The sequence below is a fragment of the Mchenga conophoros genome, linkage group LG3 (assembly GCF_057382185.1).
Source record: "Mchenga conophoros isolate Kocher_MC1m ecotype Shallow Benthic linkage group LG3, M_conophoros_male_GT1.1, whole genome shotgun sequence".
Taxonomy (NCBI): domain Eukaryota; kingdom Metazoa; phylum Chordata; class Actinopteri; order Cichliformes; family Cichlidae; genus Mchenga; species Mchenga conophoros.
The window spans coordinates 83,442,234-83,464,796 of NC_140528.1; the positions used below are offsets into that span (position 1 = coordinate 83,442,234).

At 41.7% G+C, this 22,563-nt stretch overlaps 1 protein-coding gene and 1 pseudogene across 1 annotated transcript; both read left to right on the plus strand.

Annotated features, from left to right (window-relative positions):
* The first annotated feature begins 685 nt into the window (after positions 1–685).
* On the plus strand, positions 686–8,839 carry LOC146581152 (proline-, glutamic acid- and leucine-rich protein 1-like). The gene is made up of 6 exons (XM_085269668.1): positions 686–957; positions 1,051–1,106; positions 2,099–2,232; positions 2,504–2,596; positions 7,995–8,062; positions 8,513–8,839. Exons 1-5 carry the CDS (start codon positions 717–719, stop codon positions 8,047–8,049), a joined length of 579 nt encoding a protein of 192 aa, XP_085125794.1. The 5' UTR covers positions 686–716; the 3' UTR covers positions 8,050–8,062; positions 8,513–8,839.
* Positions 8,840–15,995: 7,156 nt separating this feature from the next.
* Positions 15,996–20,604, plus strand: LOC146581153 (uncharacterized; annotated as a pseudogene).
* Positions 20,605–22,563: the final 1,959 nt, after the last annotated feature.

Consider the following 22,563-nt stretch of genomic DNA (forward strand, 5'->3'; position numbering starts at 1 on the left):
GCCCTGTCCTTATCTTCAATGTCCTGCTGCTCTGTTGCATCTTAATTGCCCCTTGGGTATAAATAAAGTCTTTCTGATTCTGATAATGAGTAAACAGTGCCAGCAGATCCACTACTTTGTTTGCTTTGAAATGTTCCTGACTCTTTAATACAACACAAAGAAGTCATTCACACAAATGCTGGCAAGAAAAGTATTTTGATTAAGTGGGTCAGACATGAACCTCAGTCTATCTCCAACAATCATAAAGGTTTTTATGTCAATAAAATAAGGATATTATGTTGATATTTTCTGCAGAAATGGATGAAACCAGTGAAGTTCTGAGACTGAACTGTAACTTGGACTCACAAATATTTTGTAATGACCGAATAAAAGGTTGGATCCATGTGGGAAGGAGCTTTCTTCACTTTATTTTGGCCTGAAAACTGAAGGCTCTGCCTCCCATTCTACTTTTAAATACTCTAGGAACAACAAGTAGGCCTGCAGAGCGAGAGTGAAGTGCTCTAATAGGGTGATATGGTACTACAAGGTCATTAAGATAAGATGGGGCCTGATTATTTAAGACCTTGCATGTGAGGAGCAGGATTTTGAATTCACTTCTGGATTATATCAAATCTAACTTGATATCTGAGACTCGTGTATAAGTCAATTCTTTTTTTCAACTAAGAGATTAGTCATGAGCACTAAATCTAAAAAATTTACTTTAAGCTCTGACCTTTATGAAACTAAAAGGAACCAGTGGTTTGTTGGGATGTGCTGAGCTTTCTTCTGTTCCTGCTCCTGTGCGTGGGGTGTCCTGTTTCCAGCTCCGGGCAGGACTATCGGCTGATGTTGTTCCTGGAGGAAAGCCCGGCCCTCGTAGGACGAAGCATTTGGTGATGGCAGATACAGTCGGGCCATCGCTGCAGAGGAAAGGAGACCATCTAGCCAATCAAGATACCTGCCTTGCAGCTGTCAGGGGTGAGATGCAAACCAAGTTTAATGTTATTGGGAGTTTACTGGTATACTACGTATGATATTCTGATACCAGACTGACCTTTGTCATCCTTGTAGCACTGAGACAGATCATACAGACCAGTGGGACGCTACTGAAGGACGACATTCACAAGGTAAATGTGATTTAAAGTAACATAAGCGCTACAAAAGAGTGCCCAGCAGAGGGAGACACTTTCTACAGGCGTCTCCAACCATCCACAGATCAGCCTCTGCTGCAGCGAGTGGCACCGAGCCGCCCGCTTTGGAAGAAGATCCGTGTTTAAGCAGACGTGATGTTTGCAGTTCTTTAAGCAACGATTTCCTCCACCCACAGTGCATTTCTAATGATCCACATGAAATAGCCCAACATGTTCTAATATGTTCTTGTAGCCAGAAAAGAAATTATGTAACTTTATACACAAATTATAGTGATGCATGTTTACTTTTTTAAATAGAGAACGCCCATATCTGTGAAATTGTTGCTCAAAGTGCTGCCGAACATCATCTGTTTAAACCTTGTTCTTCTTTTAAAACTGAATTTTTCAGTGTACAGTCTAATGGATTCATGTGTGTTATTGTTTTAAACTAATTATTAACATTATGCATGATCATTTTACTTGACTAGCAGTTTGTTTTAAAAGATTAACATGGTTATTAATGTGTTATTAAATAGAAACAGGCCGTTTTCCTGCTTATTACACAGAACCTAGCGCAGGTAATAGAGTAGTAATAACATAGGAATTAGCACATTATTGCATTCTTGTTACCCTGCAGTTCCCACATCATTAGCTTCAGTTTGTGGACCATTATTATCCAATTGCATCAGTTTCAGTGTAATATTACTCGGCTGTAACTGTAAGTGGTGTGGTTAGCGTCGACGTGTAGTTACATGTCTCAGCAGGTCCACGTCAGGTTGTGGCGTAGGGTTAAAATGGGATACTGATTACAAGTTATGATGTAGTAAGACACGTTTCCCATCTTGTGATGATCTGCAGCTGTAAAGTAAAATGCTTTTGTTTGTTTTTTCCATCATTTAGCATTTTTGGTGTATTGCAGGAGAGACTCTTCATTTTATTGTTTTTAATAACGAACGATTACACTGTTGTGTCCTGTCGATTCCTTCAAGCGGCTCCATGAGGTGGTTCTGCCACTGTGTGTGCGCCTGCAGCAGCAGCAGTCTTGCAGCAGCAATGCATGTGAATCTGCAGGGAGCGCGAGTGGGCAGTACAGCAGTGCTCTGACTCGACGAGAACTGTACAGGTACGATCTTCATGTTAGCGATGAGCCACACATTAGTGTTTCAATAGTGTTACGGTGCTCCTCCTGCTTTTTGTTCAGGTTGAGTTTAAATGTTCCACTGTTGACTGAAGGAATGTCCACACAGTGCTTTATTCAGACTGGACCCAGTCTGACACCACCCTAGCACCAGCACCACTGTGGGCCCCGAACTGGTCTATGTTCTGTAGATGCAAAAGTTCACTTTAGCTTCGTGTTGGACTGAAGGAGCTGTTTCACTTGTATGAATTTGAAGGTTATTGCTGGCCCTGGTCCTGGTCCCCTCACCCTGTTGGCCCCCACCTCTGACCTGTGCTGTGTCAATCCTCAGTAACGGGCGCACCGACAGGTATGCGTGTGGGCCCAAGTGGGATTCCCGAGTATACAGTGTTTTTAGCTTGTGTGTATAATTCGTTCGATAGTCTTTATGGCAATGGGGCCGCGTTCGTTCGGTTGATAATCTAGATCCTGGGTTATGTTCGCAGGCTATAGTCCCTCTAGACTGTTTGGGTTTAAATTTGGGGTTGACAAAGCTGAATTTGCATCTAAAACCGTGTGTTTGGGTTTTGCAGAGCGAGACACGTGCTCTGTATGGTGTGTTGAGTGTGAGGGAGAAGTGTCTCCCAGAGCAGAGTGAAGCAGACTGACAGAAGAAGGAGGGGCAGGCAGCCCGACTCAGAGGGGAGGAGCTGAGTGAGGTGGAGGAGCTGGGAGAAGCAGTCTGTGTGACTGCAGGGGAAAGTGTCTAAAACAGAGAGCAAAACAACAGGGGTAAAAAACTACAGCAGAACAGGAGGAATTGGGAAAGAAGGCACAGGATTATTTAAATTAGCAACAAGGGGAAATGTGTTTAAAATTAGAGAAGCAGAGTGTCAAATAATTAGGGATGAAATGATATTAAATAAATCTTTTAATACAGGTGACCACGGACCTGGTCCTCCACAAGCACATCGGCCAGAGTAAAATGATAGATTAACATAATTGGAACCACAAAGAGGCCACGTTTGGCTGAAAATTTCACATCTCCACCTCCACGTAGAAGCTTCGAGGACGGTCAATCTCTCCCTGAAGACTAAAGTGCATTAAAATTGAGTTGAAAGGTACGGCTGATGGACTTGTGGAGGTTGAGAAAGTGTCCAGACTATCGCAATAAAAAGACAGGACATACACACACACTCAAACAGAGAGACATCAAATGCTTTTTGTAGAGAAATTTGAATCCACAGCTCCACGGCATACGCAGACATTGAACTGCCTACTAACCCACACATGCAATAAAATCAGCTTGCGCTTATGAACACGTCAATTCTTTTCAGCAATATTAAAGCAGGGAAACTTAACACACACTAAATGCTGAGTTTATCCACTGCTGACAAACAACCTCTCCGGGCTGCAGGACAACAGCTTAACTTTCACAAAGCAAGAGACTGGAATGACCAACCAGTGATGAAACAATAAATTTAGTGGTTAGGATTATGAGATGTTTTCTGCTGATTGAGCAACACAAGTGATTACTGTATGAAGAAAATTCTATTTTGGTAATATTTAAATTATGCATTTCCGTTGTCCTGTGAACTTGGTGAGGTATGAGTTGGTTATATTCTTTTTTTAAAAAATAACAAGGGAGGAGAGAAGGCTGACACAGGGCCCGGCAGCTGGACCCACAACAATAACCTGAAAATGTCAACGGTGCTGCAGGAAAGCGATCTCACACAGACGGAGACGGAGGGTGCTAAACCAAAGGCCAGTTTCACAACACGGGGGAAATTCCCAGTGACGTGACGCCCATTAAACCCGGATGAAAAGTGAGGCCGAGCAAAAGAATGCTGACCTTGATAACTCTGCATTAACACTGTGCAGGGCAGTGACGGACATCAGATCTACAAACTGAGCCAACAAACATCCAGATGGTGAATTAGAGCACACAATCTGCCTTAGATTAAATTCTGACTCTCACCAAAGGCAATACAACTTTCAGGAGGAGGAAGGAGTAACACATCTATACAGACTCATCAGACCTGACAAATGAATGCTCTAACAGGGGAGTCATTACCATCATTTGACAGACGATGACATTAAAACAAAAGGCAGGAGCCTACAAGATCAGTGAGATGGAGAAATAAACAACACAGAATAGTGGACGCTGGAAAGTATGTGGCGAGAGATCAAGTTGCCCTAACAAAACCTGGTCAACTATCGTTAAAACAACCACATGGTCCTTCACATGAGAGCAGAAACAGACTCAGAAGAACATGGAAGGCCTGTACGTTGCACCCACACATGGAAGAGATGCGGAAAACTGTGAGGGAATGCAACACCTGTGACACCCTGCAGAGAAAAGACGCAAACCCAGTCATGAAATGGCACATTTGACAGTTCAGACTAGGATGGCGTTGGACATCCACTTCTCTTCTTCTTCTTGTCCTTTAGTGGGCGACCAGCGGCGGTGGTTGGCCGCGCAACCAGTACGCTGCTGTACAGGGCCGGCCCGTGGCATAGGCCGTATAGGCAAATGCTAAGGGCGCCGTCCATCAGGGGGCGCCACGCCAGTGCCATAAATGTTGAAAAAAAAAAAAAAGTTGGTACTATTATTTCTAAATACAAAAAATAATCCCACGTTAATTAAAATGCAAAGTAAAGCTTATTTAATAGAAACATTATTTGTTACAACATTACGCTAGAAACATTATTTGTTACAACATTATGCCCCCCCTCCCCGCATGGTGCGCCCCCTCCCTTCCCGTATCATGGTTCCTTTTGGACGTCACCACATCAAAAAATCAACACAAGATGTCAAAAAGGCCAAAACTGTCAGGTGCCCAGGGAAGAAAAAAGAGAGAAGAAGAGGAGGAGAAACGAGAAAAAGACAGAGGTAGGTAACGTTAGCCTACATGAAATTATTTGTCTGAATGTGATAGTAACCTAAATTTTTAGGATTAAGCTAATGTTACATGATTCGCTAATTGCTAATCAATAAATAGCTAGTTAACTGTTTTAACGTCAGTTAATATTGTGGAGGGGGCTAAATTGTTATGGAAAATAATAATGTAACGTTAGGTAATTACAGTACTCCCACCTTTCCCACCATTCCTCATTTGTATTCATCTTTTAAGCAGGTGTTTTTTGTTTACATTGTTATTGCCTTCTGGTTAGCTAACGTTTACCCTGCAGGTAATAGTCACTTTTCCACCCCTGTATATATTATAGTTGTAAGCCTAGTTGTTAAAGTGCACATCATTAATGTTAATTAAGCAATATCACATGAGAGGGAATGCTGTTTTTTAATATGAGCACTGCTGTGATTCGGTCAAAGATAATCATAACATAACATTCTCATATGATATTATACTTTTACTTTGCATTCTGCTATTCAGCATTTCACTGTAATGATGACAATAAATTGAATCTAATCTAATTTGCATAAGAGTTAACATCATACATATATCTCTTTGGTTTCTCATTTATATTATATCATTTCATTTTATTCCTGGAATCATATGTTTTTATTATTAGACTTTAATACTCAGTGGTGTCACATACTCCTCTCTTCAGATGCACTGTTGAAGTTTCTAAATCCCACCCCTGGGCCATCTACCACATCTACCGCTGCTGCCTCCACTTCAGCAGCACAACCCACCAGTGATGCAGCATCAGCAGCACAACCCAGCCATGATGCAGCAGCATCAAGCGGTCTTCCTGTTGCCTTATTTATATTGTATTTTTAATTTATTTTATCCAACTTGTTGACACGTTTTATTGTGTTTATGTATGTAAAATTTATTGTATTTCATATATTCATTTTTTATTTTTTGTATTCATTTATTTATTCATATCTTTTTTTATCTTGTTAATTATTCTGATTGTGAATTTGCTTTCTTTAAGTAAAAAAAAAAAGGTCAAAGACAAAGCTATTCGGTTTCTTGTGAGTACATACACTACACTGCCGATGTAGGGGGGCGCCACCTAAAATCTTGCCTAGGGCGCCAGATTGGTTAGGGCCGGGCCTGCTGCTGTAGGTGCCGCAGGTTCTCTTGCTTGACCAACGATTATCTTCCATGCTTTTCGATCTAAGGCGAAGGTTCTTGCCTGCTCGAGGTCAAGTCGAAGGGCCTTCAAATCATCCTGGATTTGTTTCATCCATGTCTTTTTTGGTGCATTTCGATGCACCCTCCAATCGGTGGGGCGGGTCAACCAGAGTAGGCCATGGGGTAGCGGCTCTGGTCCATTCAACAAATGTGGCCAAACCAACGGAGTCGGCGGCGCTGGATTAGGTCGCCGATCGTCGGTTGGCTGCCGCAGCTGGTGAGGATGGTGTCATTCGAATGACAGTTGCGAAGGGAAACGCAGAGAACGCATCTAAGGCAACGCATTTAAAGTAGAATGATCAGGGTTCGGTAAAGGCGGATCTTTGTCGCCAATGAGATGTTGTTCTTCTTCCAAACGCACCAGCGCAGGGAAGTGAACGCTGCCGCCGCCTGCCCACTTCTGGAGCGTATCTCCACTGATGATGCCACTTTCTTCTCCTCGACGAGGGACCCCAGATATTTAAATTGTTGGACTTGTTTGATCTGCACACCGTCGAGGTGGACGATCGCTGGTGAGCTGTTGGTGGTCAGGACTTTGGTCTTCTCGGCGTTAATCTTGAGGCCGTACGATGTGGAAGTGAGTCGCCTCGGTGTCATCTTCGGCAAAAATGGCGCTATCGTCAGTTGGACATCCTCAGGGTGGAAAAAGGGTTGGTGTGACCAAGGTGTGGTCTGGCTTGTTGTATGTACATTTCAAAATGATACAGCTCTGGATGGGCCAGTTACCAGGGCATGGAAGGATGACAGACAAATGAGGAGAAGGAATTTTCCTCTGGGTGAGTGATTGACTGAAGCATGCAGAAAATAAAACTATTATTTTATCATTTACTGGTAACTGATTCATAATTGGCCACAATCACAGCTGTATTGACTTGTTGTGGACAAGGTCTATTTCATGTTAAAGGACTCTATTTAACAGATTGAAAAACAGTGACACTAAGAAAAGAAGATGCAGTGCTGCACTATCAGATGCCAGTGACGGTGGGGCTCAGTGATGAATCAGCTGAGCTGGACTCATGGCTGAATCAGGACATAAATCCCCTGCTGTGATCAGTGAGGGAAGGACAGTGGGGGAAAAACAGAGTTGCAAATGTGAAGTTCATGTTAACACACGGGTTTTGTTTGCAGGCAGTTCTGCGGATGCAGGCTCTGGGCGGAGCCAGGAGTTCAACAGGTTTAGGATGATAACTAAATTGATTTAACACAGGGTAGCAGAGCTGGAGCAACGACACTCGAGAGGAGAATTTCTGATGTTTTGTGAAAGATGATGTTACGAATGTTTTCTTTTAATTTACTAGTTCCGATGAATTGACACATGGAAGTGTGTCAAAAAAGGGGGAATTTCATGTTTAACATGACACAGTTTTTCCTGGGATCATTTTTGTGACTTTATTTGTGTGTTTAACAATTTTGATCACACTTGCCTGAGAAAAAGTAGATAAGAGGGGACCATCTCTAGTGGAAAGTTACTGAGACACTGTTGTTTAGACTAGAATGAGAGAGCTTCTGTAATAAAACTGTTACACCACCATTTTGAGATCCGCGGCAGTGTGTCATGCAGGACGCATCTCCCTTCTAGAAATAATGTGAAATAGTCGGGCTATATAAATGTGAAATAAAGTGTTAAATGGTCTGCTGAGCAGTGTTTTTTGCCTTTCACAGGACCAGCAGATTTAAGGAAAGAGGGAAAAAATGGAGACAGGAAATGATGTCATGAAGAGCAACAGCAGGTGGTGCAGCATGAAGAATAAAAAGGTTTATCAGTGTAATCAAGGCCACTGATATCCATGACACGCTTCATGGAAACAAAGTTGTTGCTTTCAGCAGTGTCCTGTTGAGAAAGTAGGTCAGAGTAGAAAGACAGACGCCCTCTACTGGTAAGATCAGGCTTCAAACTTTCCCTTCATAAAGTAAACAGCTGGGGCTGGATCAGGTGACCCTGATTATGCTGCAGTGGCCTTATATACAAAATATACATGAATTTCTCACAAAAAGCCTGATTTTCTAATGTGATCGTCACAGTCTGAGCTCCAGATTATCTCAGCAGCTCAGTCATATATTTGTACAAATGCACATGAAGTATTACTACACAGTCTCTGTTAGAAATGTGTTTTTCTCCTATATATGATAAATAAAGAGAGTATTACAAGGAAACTGAAGCTTTCTGTCTGTATCAGCAGGAATCAGCAGCTGAGCCTGCAGAGGACGCCAGCGCGAGCGATAACCAGCTGCCCAGCTGTGAGGACGAACCGCTCGAAGCTGTTCAAGCAGGTGACTCGACAGCAGTGGCAGACTCTCAAAACGCAACAGAAAAAATAAAGAACAAAACTAAAGAGGACGTGACAGACGTCCAATAGGAATAAAGAGAAAGCTTGATGTAAATATTAGCCTGTAGAAGGCAAACCAGTAGTGACCCTTGATGACTGCTTAGATATTGTTATTTCAATAATAATTAGTTTCTTTGTTTAATGCAGTTTGATGAAAAGTTCAAATACAGTGTAAAAGTAGTGAGCCTCGCCTCGTTTCTTTCCATTTTCCAAGGAGTCAAACTTTTCTTTTCTTTTTTTAATCTTTTTCCTTTGGCTGCTTTTTCTCTCACTCTTCAGTTTAGACCTTTCACCCGATAATTTCCTGAGGAATCTGGTTTGTTTACTTGGCCACATAACATTGACTAAGAATTCATTCAAGCCTCAAAAAGCTCCATACTCCAGGGATGAATCAGTTATTGAAACCGCAGCCTCCTTTGATGCGGTCTCACTTGTGTACAGCTGCAGCAGTGGAGACTGTCAGGAAACTGAACCAGGGAGTGGAAGTAGGGCTCTTGGCTCCTTCATAGTGAGAGCACTAAGCCACAGGCACAGATATGTGGATAACACCTGGGTCAAAATCAACATGCAAGACGTAAAAGTTCACATCAACTTTGTTCTTCTGCTGTTTTAAAAAAAGTAACAAAGTTGAAAAACTCCAGTTTTCACTGATTTCTTTGTCTTTTTTCATTTTCAGTATGTTTCTTATTCTTATTATTCCAACACATCTGCCTTCAACCTTTAGGAAGCACACAGTGTCTGATGTTTTATTTTAATTTCACTAAAACATTCTAATAAATAATTTCTAAAAATTGCTGTAACTGAAAGTGTGAAAGACTTCGGGGCTGGGCTGATGCTTCAAGATCCTAACGACGTCCCTGATGTGTGATCAGGCTGCTGCTGTTACCTCAGTGAACTGTTGTCTTCTTTGGAAATCACAAACTGACACAACTGCAACTTCACAATGCCGAACTTAGCAAAGTGTGAGGAAAAACCCCAGAACAAGACAGACGGATGTTTTCCTCGCAGCTGTTTGGAGATGATTAAAATATTCTGCAGCAGCTCCTTTTTCAGCGTCTGCCAACAGCTTCAAATATTTAGCAGCATGATATCAACTATTTAGATTGTCTGCAGTAGATACTACACCCTCAATACCCAAGAATCACCTTCAGCAACTGGAAACAGCTGTGAAAGCTTTGTCGACAGCTTACACTGTTACTAAAACTGGAAGATTTAATGGAAAGTTACCATATTGTGTTCATTTCAGTAACTGTGTACAAGTGGTGAGAAAAAATAGTTATCAGTTACTTTGATTGCTTCATTGCACATTTTGCTGTCAGTGTTTGTGTCCAGTTGTTCCCTGAAGGATCAGTGTACATCAGGACTCTATACAACAAGTAGGCCTGCAGTGTGAGAGCGAAGTGCTCTAATAGGGTGATATGGTACTACAAGGTCATTAAGATAAGATGGGGCCTGATTATTTAAGACCTTGTATGTGAGGAGCAGGATTTTGAATTCTGGATTTAACAGGAAGCCAATGAATGCTGCAGTGGCCTTATATGCAATATATACATGAATTGCTGCAGCATTTTGGATTAACTGAAGGCTTTTCAGTGAGTTTTTTGGACATCCTGATAATAATGAATTACAGTAGTCCAGCCTGGAAGTAATAAATGCATGAACTAGTTTTTCAGCGTCACTCTGAGACAGGATATTTCTAACTTTAGAGATGTTGCACAAATGGAAGAAAGCAGTCTTACATATTTGTTTAATATGTGTGTTGAAGGACATGTCCTGGTCAAAAATGACTCCAAGGTTCCTCACAGCGTTACTGGAGGCCAAGGTAATGCCATCCAGAGTAAGAATCTGGTTAGATACCATATTTCTATGATTTTTGCTGCTCTGTGTTGGTACAGGGCATTGACGATGATACCAGTGGGTGGATTATATTCTCAGAAAGACATCTACTGTGAAAAGATCTACTCTCCACTGCTGTGTAATCAATTATTGTAAATGTAAAAGTTATCAGGAAATGATCAGACAGCAGAGGGTTTTCAGGAAACACTGTTAAATGTTCAGTTTCTATGTCATATGTTAAAACAAGATCTAGAGTGTGATGATGTTGAACATCCTTCCTGTGGTATGAGGGAGTGAGTCTCACTATTTTTAAATATACTGACCACAGAAGCAGAAAAGTGCTCGTCTCATGCAAAAAGGCTGAGAGAATAAATGAGTGTAGAGAGAGAGAGCAAATAAAAGGAGCTCTGCAGGCTGCAGATAGTGCAGGAGAGCCAGGCTATGTTGATCTGAGACTGCAGACATTAAAGCGGAGAGATGGTAGCTGATTAAACAAGTGCTACGAGATAATAAAAAAAATGCAAAGATTGATGACAGCATAAGGCAACAAAAAAGTGTGAGAAATAAACTTGACTCTGCCTGTGAATCAGTCTTTGCTTCTCTTCCTCCTTCCATCTCCTCATCTGAGCTACAGCTCTCCACTTGCTGTCCATCTGAGAACAAGGCGCAATTTGCTGTTGCATTAATCTAATATTTAATTGTCCACACTTAAAAACTCTTGCACCTAATCCACAATAAAGTGATGACAGAAAATGTTATAGAAGCATCTTTACGAGGCATGTCTGGACTGTGTTATATCATGAGTAGTAATTTTTAAAAATCTATATACATAAAACACACACACGTACAACAGTGACATTTTAGACCTTCTTCAGAATACTGTATATACTGTGAGCAGACGTTTCCATCATGGTACTGATCCAGAATCCTTCCCTTATTATTATTCCTACTGCTATAATAATAAAGTAAGAAGAATACAAAAATAAATAATGAGATGAGATGTTCATACTTTTCCTTACTTCCTATGTAAAGGCCAACATAAATCACTCATCTCACAGGAGGCTCTTTACCAGTAACGTCTTTTTATTATTGTAGAGTCTGTATGCAGCAACAGACTGAAGTGACTGTTGTTGGGATTATATGAGGTATAAATAAAATTAAATTGTGTTGAAATTTTTTGCATTCCAAAGGCCTTAATGTTCCCTGTCTGTGTGTGTAGGTGTGTATCCGTGTGTTAAGATGAAAAGTGCTACAATAATGTAACACAGTCCAGATGTGTTTTGCTCCTACAGCTCCAAATCCCTGGCATTTCCGGGCACAGTTATCTAAACTGCAATGTTCCCACTACTTGTTTATGTGACTGAGAAAACCCACACGCCCAAGCAGTCCTTGGACCACGTGTACACTGTGATCACGCCAGCATCGAATCCAATGGATGGCTCTCCTCTCTCTCCCTCACTGCTCCTCTCTCTCCCTCTCTCTCCCTCTTTGTGCTAACAATCAAGCCAAACACCAACATCATCAAATATACAGTTGAAACCAGATGTTTACATACTCTTCAGATAAAAAAACAAACACTTTAAAAATTGTAAAACATTAAATCAGACTGTGTCATGTGTCACGGCTGGGGCAGCAGTCCTGTGGTGAAGGAGGGGCCAGATGGTTTTACTCCAGGTCCAGATGTTTTTACTCCAGGTCCAGATGGTTTTACTCCAGGTCCAGATGGTTTTACTCCAGGTCCAGATGGTTTGCTTGCAGATCTAACTAAATGAAACCACATCCCACTTTTAAAGACAGTAGAAGGCGATCTGGCTAGAAATCTCTCCCATATCACTCATGGGAAGGGTTGCTGTTATAAAAATGATGGTCTTGCCAAAAATAAACTATTTATTTTCAGTGATCCCAAGTAAGCCATCACAAGATTGGTGCAGATCTCTAAACTGATATATTTCTAAATTCCTTTGGAAAGATAAACCCCCGCGTATCAGCTTAAAAACATTACAAAGGACCAAGGCAAACTTTAATCACTACTTTTTAGCCAACAGGCTTCAGTTCATCTCTAGATGGTTAAAACACAGTTAAACCTTTACTCAAAAAGCCATCTCTAGACCCAGCAGTCTTAGCTAATTATAGGCCAATCTCCAACCTTCCTTTCATATCAAAAATCCTTGAAAGAGTAGTTGTCAAACAGCTAACAGATCATCTGCAGAGGAATGGTTTATTTGAAGAGTTTCAGTCAGGTTTCAGAGCTCAGCACAGCACAGAAACAGCTTTAGTGAAGGTTACAAATGATCTTCTTATGGCCTCTGACAGTGGACTCATCTCTGTGCTTGTCCTGCTAGACCTCAGTGCAGCGTTCGATACTGTTGATCATAATATCCTATTAGAGCGATTAGAACATGCTGTAGGTATTACAAGTACTGCGCTGCAGTGGTTTGTATCATATCTATCTAATAGACTCCAATTCGTGCATGTAAATGGAGAGTCCTCTTCACACACTGAGGTTAATTATGGAGTTCCACAGGGTTCAGTGCTAGGACCAATTCTGTTTACATTATACATGCTTCCCTTAGGCAGTATCATTAGAAGACATAGCATACATTTTCACTGCTATGCAGATGACACCCAGCTCTATCTGTCCATGAAGCCAGATAACACACACCAATTAGTTAAACTGCAGGAATGTCTTAAAGACATAAAGACCTGGATGGCCGCTAACTTTCTGCTTCTTAATTCAGATAAAACTGAGGTTATTGTACTCGGCCCTGAAAATCTTAGAAATATGGTATCTAATCAGATTCTTACTCTGGATGGCATTACCTTGGCCTCCAGTAACGCGGTGAGGAACCTTGGAGTCATTTTTGACCAGGACATGTCCTTCAACGCACATATTAAACAAATATGTAAGACTGCTTTCTTCCATTTGCGCAACATCTCTAAAATTAGAAATATCCTGTCTCAGAGTGACGCTGAAAAACTAGTTCATGCATTTATTACTTCCAGGCTGGACTACTGTAATTCATTATTACCAGGATGTCCAAAAAACTCACTGAAAAGCCTTCAGCTAATCCAAAATGCTGCAGCAAGAGTCCTGACAGGGACTAGAAAGAGAGAGCATATTTCTCCTATTTTGGCTTCCCTTCATTGGCTTCCTGTTAAATCCAGAATTGAATTCAAAATCCTGCTCCTCACATACAAGGTCTTAAATAATCAGGCCCCATCTTATCTTAATGACCTTGTAGTACCATATCACCCTATTAGAGCGCTCCGCTCTCGCTCTGCAGGCCTACTTGTTGTTCCTAGAGTATTTAAAAGTAGAATGGGAGGGAGAGCCTTCAGTTTTCAGGCCCCTCTTCTGTGGAACCAGCTTCCAGTTTGGATTCGGGAGACAGACACTATCTCTACTTTCAAGATTAGGCTTAAAACTTTCCTTTTTTCTAAAGCATATAGTTAGGGCTGGACCAGGTGACCCTGAATCCTCCCTTTGTTATGCTGCAATAGATGTAGGCTGCCGGGGGATTCCCATGATGCATTGAGTTTTTCCTTTCCAGTCACCTTTCTCACTCACTATGTATTAATAGACCTCTCTGCATTGAATCATATCTGTTATTAACCTCTGTCTCTCTTCCACAGCATGTCTTTATCCTGTCTTCCTTCTCTCACCCCAACCGGTCGCAGCAGATGGCCGCCCCTCCCTGAGCCTGGTTCTGCCGGAGGTTTCTTCCTGTTAAAAGGGAGTTTTTCCTTCCCACTGTCGCCAAAGTGCTTGCTCATAGGGGGTCATATGATTGTTGGGTTTTTCTCTGTATCTATGAAGTGCCTTGAGGCGACTTTTGTTGTGATTTGGCGCTATATAAATAAAATTGAATTGAATTGAATTGAACACACCTTCTTAGATGAACCCTGGATACATGTAGAACAGCACTATGTAATAATCTAGAAATGTCATATATACACTTATCAGCTCAAACTGGGGGGCTCCTTTGCCTCCCTCCTGCTGTGTGCCCAGCCTGGAGGCTGCGGTCTGTGACCGGCTCCCGGTGCAGACGGCTCCCTGTTATAGTGTTTCCTCACTTGGCTCATGCGAGCCCAGCCCAATTTTTACTCTTTAAGTGTGCGCGTGTGTGTATGTGTGTGTGGGTGGGGGGATATATGTGTATTGAGAGTGTGGGGAGTGAGTTGGAGGGTGGGGTGGGCTGCTTTTAACTATGTAAAGCACTTTGTGCTACATTTTCTCTGTATGAAAAGTGCTTTATAAATAAAGATTGATTGATTGATTGATTGAAACATCAAATGATATGAATGCTTCAAAAGCGTCAACATCAGCTCTTCTCTGACAGCATGGTGGGAGTTTCTAAAATTAACAGTCTTCATTAATCCCATGCAAACGTTCACCTGGAACAATCCGGACATATTACAAAGCAATAATATGATCAACTTGCCAGATGCGGGGCTTTGGGTTTGTTTGGTTTTTTGTTGTTTTTTCTTCCCCCTTTTCTCACTATCTCTTCTCCCCTCTGTCTGTTCCGCCTGTAACAACTGAAAATAAAATAAATACATAATTATAATAAAGGTCAATCAAATGGACCAATATGGCGACGCCATGATGATCCACTTGGTAAAGTAAATCTGCTTGGCATCTTTCTTGGCCTTCAGACAACAATTCTGATGGCAAAAGACGGGACAGGCAAAAACAAAAAGAAAGAAAGAAGGACCCAAGTTGCAGTCAGTGGCAGTGATGCGAGTGAGTTTATTTACAGTGAACGACAATGAACAAAACTAAAACATAAACTGTGAACAACTAAAGAACAAACCTGGAACCATACAAACACGGGATGAAGGGCAGAAAGACGCTGTTGGGCAGAGCGACACAGAAATTACACCAGGTTACATAAGAATTAACACAAAACACAAGGGGACACCAAAATGAAACACAAAACGTTGGGTCTAACCACCCAGGACCATGACAACATGTTAATTTTTTTAGTTTGATAAATATAAAAAACATATTTGTTAAATTTAAGAGTAAAGAGAGATGGTATTTAAAATTGAGCCACACTTACAATGGTGTGATCCAGAACTCCAAATACATCAGGAAGTGACATCACTGAAGTCTTTTGGACAACAGCACCACAGAGACAGGCAAGTTGCTCCCATCTTTTCTTTTCTTTTAGTCATTTATCTTGTGATATTGTGGTCGTCAAACTCAGTGACTCAACACCGTCACATGAAAAAATGAAAATGGTTTTTTTAGTTCATGAATATATGGTGATTTTGAATTTCATGCATGCCATGTGCTCTCTGTCTGGTACTCACTACATTGAGCAGTGGCCAGTTTGTGCAAAAATCTCAACCCTGTTATGTTTTTGATTGTAACGGGGTTGAGATTTTAATACCTTGGTTGTTAAGTTATCCAATTATTTAAATTAATTATTATTATATTCAATCAACATTCTTATACTGCATGCATGCTGAATGTGATTTATGTTCCATGTTAAGAATGCGAGTAAGATGGCACCAACAACAGCAGCAGAAAGGCAAAGGAAGTATCGGGAACGCCTTAAAGCTGATCCTGAAAGAAGGGAGAGAAACCTGCAGAGTGAGCTGAGAGATGGAGAAAGAATGAAGAGGCAGGGAAGAAGAAAGCAATTAATGAACTGAGTAAAAGAGAACAGCGTAAGAAAAGACAAATGTGGAGAGCAGCTTAGGTTAAGGCAATGGGTAGTTAACAGTGTTACAGTGAAAATGTCCTTTTAGAAACAGGGAGGGCAGGAGGAAAAAGGCTTTAACTTTCCACACACAAATCAACTTTAATTGCTTTGCTTTGTGGGCAACGTCTGGTGGCTCGGAAAAAGTACAGAGCTGAAAAAAATAAGCTCAAGAGGCAAATAGTGGAACTCCAGGAGAAACTTGAAAAAGAAAGGAAAAGCAAAGAAAAATACAAAAAAGGTGCCAACGTTCAAAGAAATCTTTGGATTCACCACAGTCGAAAATAACACGATTCACTTCAAATTGCCCCGTTAACCCACAAATTTAAAAAAAACCTTACTTTTCCATGAATCACTGATTGAAGATATTAGGAATAAATACAAAAAAGCCACCAAGAACAGAGAAAGGCAGCTGACTGCCGAAGTCACGACAGGGAGAATTATAAAAAAATTACAGGTTGCAAAAGTTTGTGCAAGTGACTCCCTCGGATTTTCAAACAAGAGTTTCAGACATCATGACAGTCTTCATTTTGAAAGAAACAGGACCAGCAGGTTCACTGAAGACTTAAAAAGAAGAATCAAGGCGTTCAATCTCAAGAATGACGCGAGTAGAATGACCACAGGAACCAAACAAACACTCACAAAGGACAAATTAAAAATGCAGAAGAGGTTCCTGATGGACACGATGGAAAATATCCACAGAAGGTTTTTGGCGGAAAACCCAGACCAGATGATATCCTATTCCCTTTTCTGTCATCTTCGCCCCTTTTGGGTTGTGAATCCAACACTCTCTGAACGTGACACATGCATGTGTAAGTTGCATGAAAATCTCAGCTTCCTGGCAGTGAAGCTTGAGACTGCCAACATTGAAGAACTGATAGAGAAGGTTTGCTGCAACTCATCCAGCAAGAGTTGCATGTATGGAGAGTGTATCCATTGCAAGGACAAAACTGTCCACACGACAACCGCATACAACAGCACCGCAAACACACCACTGACCCAGTGGGTAATAGAGGAGAAGGAGATACACAAAAAGGGAGAAAAGGCAACTGTCAAGGTGACAGTCAGGAAGTCTGTGGAGGGCACACAAAAGGACCTCACTGAGCTCCTCCGCAGCTTTGTAAGGAAATTTAAATGCATCACTTTATTATCACGCAGCAAGGTCAAGGTCAAACTTATTTATATAGCACATTTCAAACAGCCGATGCTGCAGAAAGTGCTTAACAATATAAAAATGGTATTAAAAAGCAACAATGTAATACAATAATAACAATAAAAAACAATAAAAGGACAGTAAAAGAATTAAAACAATAACTAAACTAATTCAAATAAGACCAAAATGCTTGGGTCATAGTGTGTTAAAAGCCAGGGCATAGAAATGTGTCTTTAGTAAAGATTTAAATTGCTCAAGTGTTTGTGCAGATCTAATATTTAAGGGGAGACTATTCCAAAGTCTGGGACCTGCCACAGAGAAGGATCTATCACCACGGGATTTGAGGTTAGTCCGTGGGATGGACAGCATTAGTTTTAAGCTAGACCTCGTGGTTTTTCCTGGAGCATATAGGCAGAGAGGAGCTCAGACAGGTAAGGAGGGGCTCGGGCATTAAGTGACTTAAAAACCAAAAGTAAAAGTTTAAATTGGATCCTGTAGGAGACAGGAAGCCAGTGTAAAGAAGCTAAAACTGGGGTTATATGCTCTCTCTGTTTGGTACCAGTTAGCAGGCGAGCAGCAGCATTTTGAACCATCTGAAGACGATGGATGGAGGCCTGATCTAGACCATAATACAATGAATTGCAGTAGTCCAATCTGCAAGTAAGAAAAAGGTGAATAACACGCTCAAAGACGTTAGCCGGAAGGTATGGCTTTACCTTGGCTAGCTGTCTTAACTGAAAAAAACAGGACTGAACTACTGCACTCACCTGCTTATTCAATTTAAAAGAACCATCAATGTAGACACCGAGGTTTTTTACATGTGTTTTACAATACGAGGAAACGGTGCCCAGAGTGCTGTCGATATGATTAAAGTTGCCAAAAATGACAACCTCAGTTTTATTTTCATTTAGCTTTAAAAAATTTAATGATAACCACTGTTTGACATCATCCAGGCAGCGTAATAAGAGCTGCGGATGGTCTGACCCTGCTTTTAAAGGTAGATAAATCTGCAAATCATCAGCAAAACAATGAAATGAAATGCTGTACCGCGAGAAGATGGAGCCCAATGGCAACAAATAGAGTGCGAACAGGGCAGGACCCAAAATAGAGCCTTGAGGTACACCGTATTTAAGAGGGGCTATTTTGGAGTTGTGGGTGGCCATATTGACATAAAAAAACCTTTCTGACAAATAGGAACGAAACCACTGTAGTGCAGATCCTTTTAGGCCAGCATGAAATTCTAGCCGTGATAACAGGATGTCATGGTCGACCGTGTCAAAAGCTGCTGACAAGTCCAACAATAAAAGGGCAGCAGGGCTGCCAGAGTCCAGAGTGAAAAGAATATCGTTAAAAATCCTTAAAAGTGCCGTCTCAGTGCTATGTAGTGATTTAAAACCAGATTGAAATTTTTCAGAGATCATATTAAAATTAAGGTGTGCCTGCAACTGTAGGTAGACCACTTTCTCCAAGACTTTAGATAGAAAAGGAAGCTTTGAGATAGGCCTGTAGTTGGACAGAACAGTTGGGTCCAGGTTTTGTTTTTTAAGAAGAGGCTGAACTACAGCTTGTTTAAAGCATGATGGGACGCAGCCTGTAGCAAGGGACGTATCAATTAATCTCAGGATAAAAGGCCCAACAGTATTAAAAGTGCTTTTAAGCAAGCTCGGGGGGAGACAATCAGAGGGGCAGTGTGATGATCTTAGGTTACTAACTACCGCGGTCAAGTCCTTAAGGGAGACAGGATCAAACTGCTCTAAGACAACTGAGCACACAGGAGAAGGACTCTGATCTGAGGCAGCAGACAACGAGACAAGATCCTATCAATCCTAATTGATAGGATCTTGTCATTAAAAAATGCTAAAAAATCATCACACATACTTGGTGAAGAAGTGACTCCAGAATTATCACATAAACTAAGAAAGTGATTAAGAACGTTAAAAAGTACCTGAGGCCTGTGACTGTTTATTGACACTAAGTTTGAGACAAACTGTGTCTTTGCAGTTTTTACAGCTTCTTGGTGAGCAGAAGGACAGAAAGTCCTTAAAATCTGTAGAGAAACATACAATCTGTCCTTTTTCCATCTCCTTTCAGCGCGTCTGTAGTCACGTCTGAGGGAGCGCGTATGTTCATTCAACCACGGCTCTGATAAATGCTTAGCGCGCACAGTCCAGCAGTATGCCTTCTGCCGTGAGCTGAAGAACAACATGTCAGGGGAGGAGGCTTTGATACATGTTGACTTCTCAGAAAACTACAGCTGTAAATACAGTTCTCAAGCTCAGGTGGTCCACTTTGGGGCTTCACATCAGCAGGCCACCGTTCATACTGGTGTGTTGTATGTTGGTGGGCTCTCAGAGCCTGTGTGCTTTAGCACCATCTCCCCCAGTAGACATAAAGGCCCTCCAGCAATATGGCAGCACCTAAATCCTGTGCTAGATTACCTTCAAGGGCAACATCCACAAGTGTCTGTGCTGCACTTTTTAAGCGGCGGACCCTGTACGCAATACAAACAATGAGGAAACTTCTACCTTTTCACTACAGAACTGGACATAAGAGGATTCAAGGCTGGTTCTTGGAATTTTTTCGAGGCTAGTCATGTAAAAGGAGCACCAGATGGTGTCGGGGGAGCCTTAAAAAGAGCAGCTGACATGATGGTAGCAAAGGGCCATGACATCCCAGATGCAGAAGAGTTATTCAGGGCCTTGTCTGAAACAAACACAAGTGTGAAACTGTTCTTTGTGAAAAGTGAAGATGTTGAGGAAGCTATGGAGAAAATGCCGAAGCAGATATCAGCTGTTCCTGGAACCGTGAGAATTCACCAGGTCGTTACTGTAGCTCCAGGAGAACTGATGGTTTGTGATGTAAGCTGCATGTGCACAACACAGAAGCAGTTTAACGGCAAGTGCTTCAACACCCAGTGTTTCATTTTTGGCCAGAAGATAGAACCGGCTGTGTCACAGACAGGCAGTGGGGGGGATCCAGGAAAAGAAATCCAGTGGGAAAGTCCAGAGCTGATTGGTAAATGGTGTATTCTCAGATATGACGATGATTTGTATCCAGGCATCATTCTAAACATACAAACAACACAAGTCCAGGTCAAATGCATGCATCGTGTTGGGTCAAACCGATTCTTCTGGCTGCATCAGGATCATATCCTCTGGTACCTGTTTGATGATTTGTTTGAACTCATTCCACCCACACAGGCTGTGACAAGGCGCCATGTGGAAGTCTTGAAAGAGGTGTGGAACTGACTCACAAGATGAATTCATGAAACAAACGGCACATTCATGCATATATACAGACACACACACTGATGCAGGCACACACATGCAAAAACACTCTGACACAGACACAGGCGCTGATACAGACAGACACACTGAAATCGTTAACTGATTATTATTGTTATTAGTTCAACCAGTTCAACAAGTTTAATTGTTACCGGAGCAAGGATGAGGTGACTTTTAGCACCTCATCAGCACTTATGCCTAGACACACACACCCACACTCACACACACATACACTCGCACGCGCGCGAGCAAGCACACACACATTATGTTACATTTGAGCAATTCACTTTGCAATGTTTGTTAGTTGTAAATATGCTGTTGTGGTTGTTTTTACTTTAGATTATAGTTTTTTCTGATGGCTTGAGCACATTTTTTGTAACTATTGGCTATTTTTGCAAAACTCTACACACAAATAAGAAAACTCTTCACCCAATCAGCAAAACATTGTAGTTTCCCTGTAAAAGTGAATAACCCTTGCTTAACTCTCCACACCTTTGTAAAAATGGTATTTTCGTATCCAACAGTTAACACAAGCCATCATATTAATAAGCACACAATGCACCAACTAAACAAATCAAATCACTTTTATTGTCACATCACATGTGCAGGTACTTACAGTACATGTGAGTGAAATTCTTGTGTGCGAGCTTCACAAGCAACAGAGTTGTGCAAAATACAATAATGTAAACAAGCAAAATACAAGGATGGCTACATCTGAAACTAATAAATATATGTACAATATATAATAGTATATGCATTTCTGGATGTGTATACTAAATATTTTTCTACGTGTGTGTGTGTGTGTGTGTGTGTGTGTGTGTGTGTGTACACATATTTTACAAATTAAATAGAGTAAACAATAAATAAAATATATAAAAATATACAGAGTTGAGACATGTGCAAAACAGTGGCATTACTGTACAGTATGGAGTGCATAATGTTAAAGTTCCAGTAGTAAAGGTGAGGTGTCTATGACGTGTTCAGCAGTCTGATGGCCTGATGGAAAAAGCTGTCTCTCAGTCTGCTGGTACGGGACCGGATGCTGCAGAACCTCCTTCCTGATGGAAGCAGTCTGAACAGTTTATGGCTGGGGTGACTGGAGTCCTTGATGATCCTCCCCGCTTTCCTCAGGCACCGCTTCCTATAGATGTCTTGGAGGGAGGGAAGCTCACCTCCAATTATCCGTTCAGAGCACCGCACTACTCGCTGGAGTTGTAGGTGGTGCTGTTGCCATACCAGGTGGTGATGCATCCAGTGAGGATGCTCTCAATGGCACAGTGATAGAAGGTCCTGAGGATGCGGGGGCTCATGCCGAATCTTTTCAGTCTCCTGAGAAAGAAGAGGCGCTGCTGCGCCTTCTTCAGTGTTTTGTTTGTGTGTACTGACTAGAGATGGACCGATCCGATATTACGTATCGGTATCGGTCCGATACTGACCTAAATTACTGGATCGGATATCGGAGAAAAATAAAAAATGTAATCCGATCCATTAAATATCACGAAAGCACCTCACAAAACTTGCAACACGCCGTAACTCACCTCAGAACGTTAGCACGTCGGAGCAGTATGCATCACGTGATAGAGCGGCTGTGGCATGCGGGACCTGTCGGTGGTCTGGATAGCATGTGGAGCTTCGCTAGCAACCTGGCATTTCATCTCCGACAAAGTTATCCCCGAGAGAAGTAAAGCAAGTGTGTAAGTCCATCTCTGAATGTTTGTAAAGCATGCCTGCGTTAAGCTTAACAAGCGATATATGGAGCGACTGCCTCTCGCTCTCCGGCTGCTACTTCAATCATGAAACTGCTTAACGATCAGCTGATCGGCTTTTCTGTCGCGAGTCCGTCTCTCTTGTTTGTTTTTGGCCCACTTTGCACCAGAAAGAGGAAACCAGCGGCTGAACAACAGCAGCACGTTTAAGCTTGAT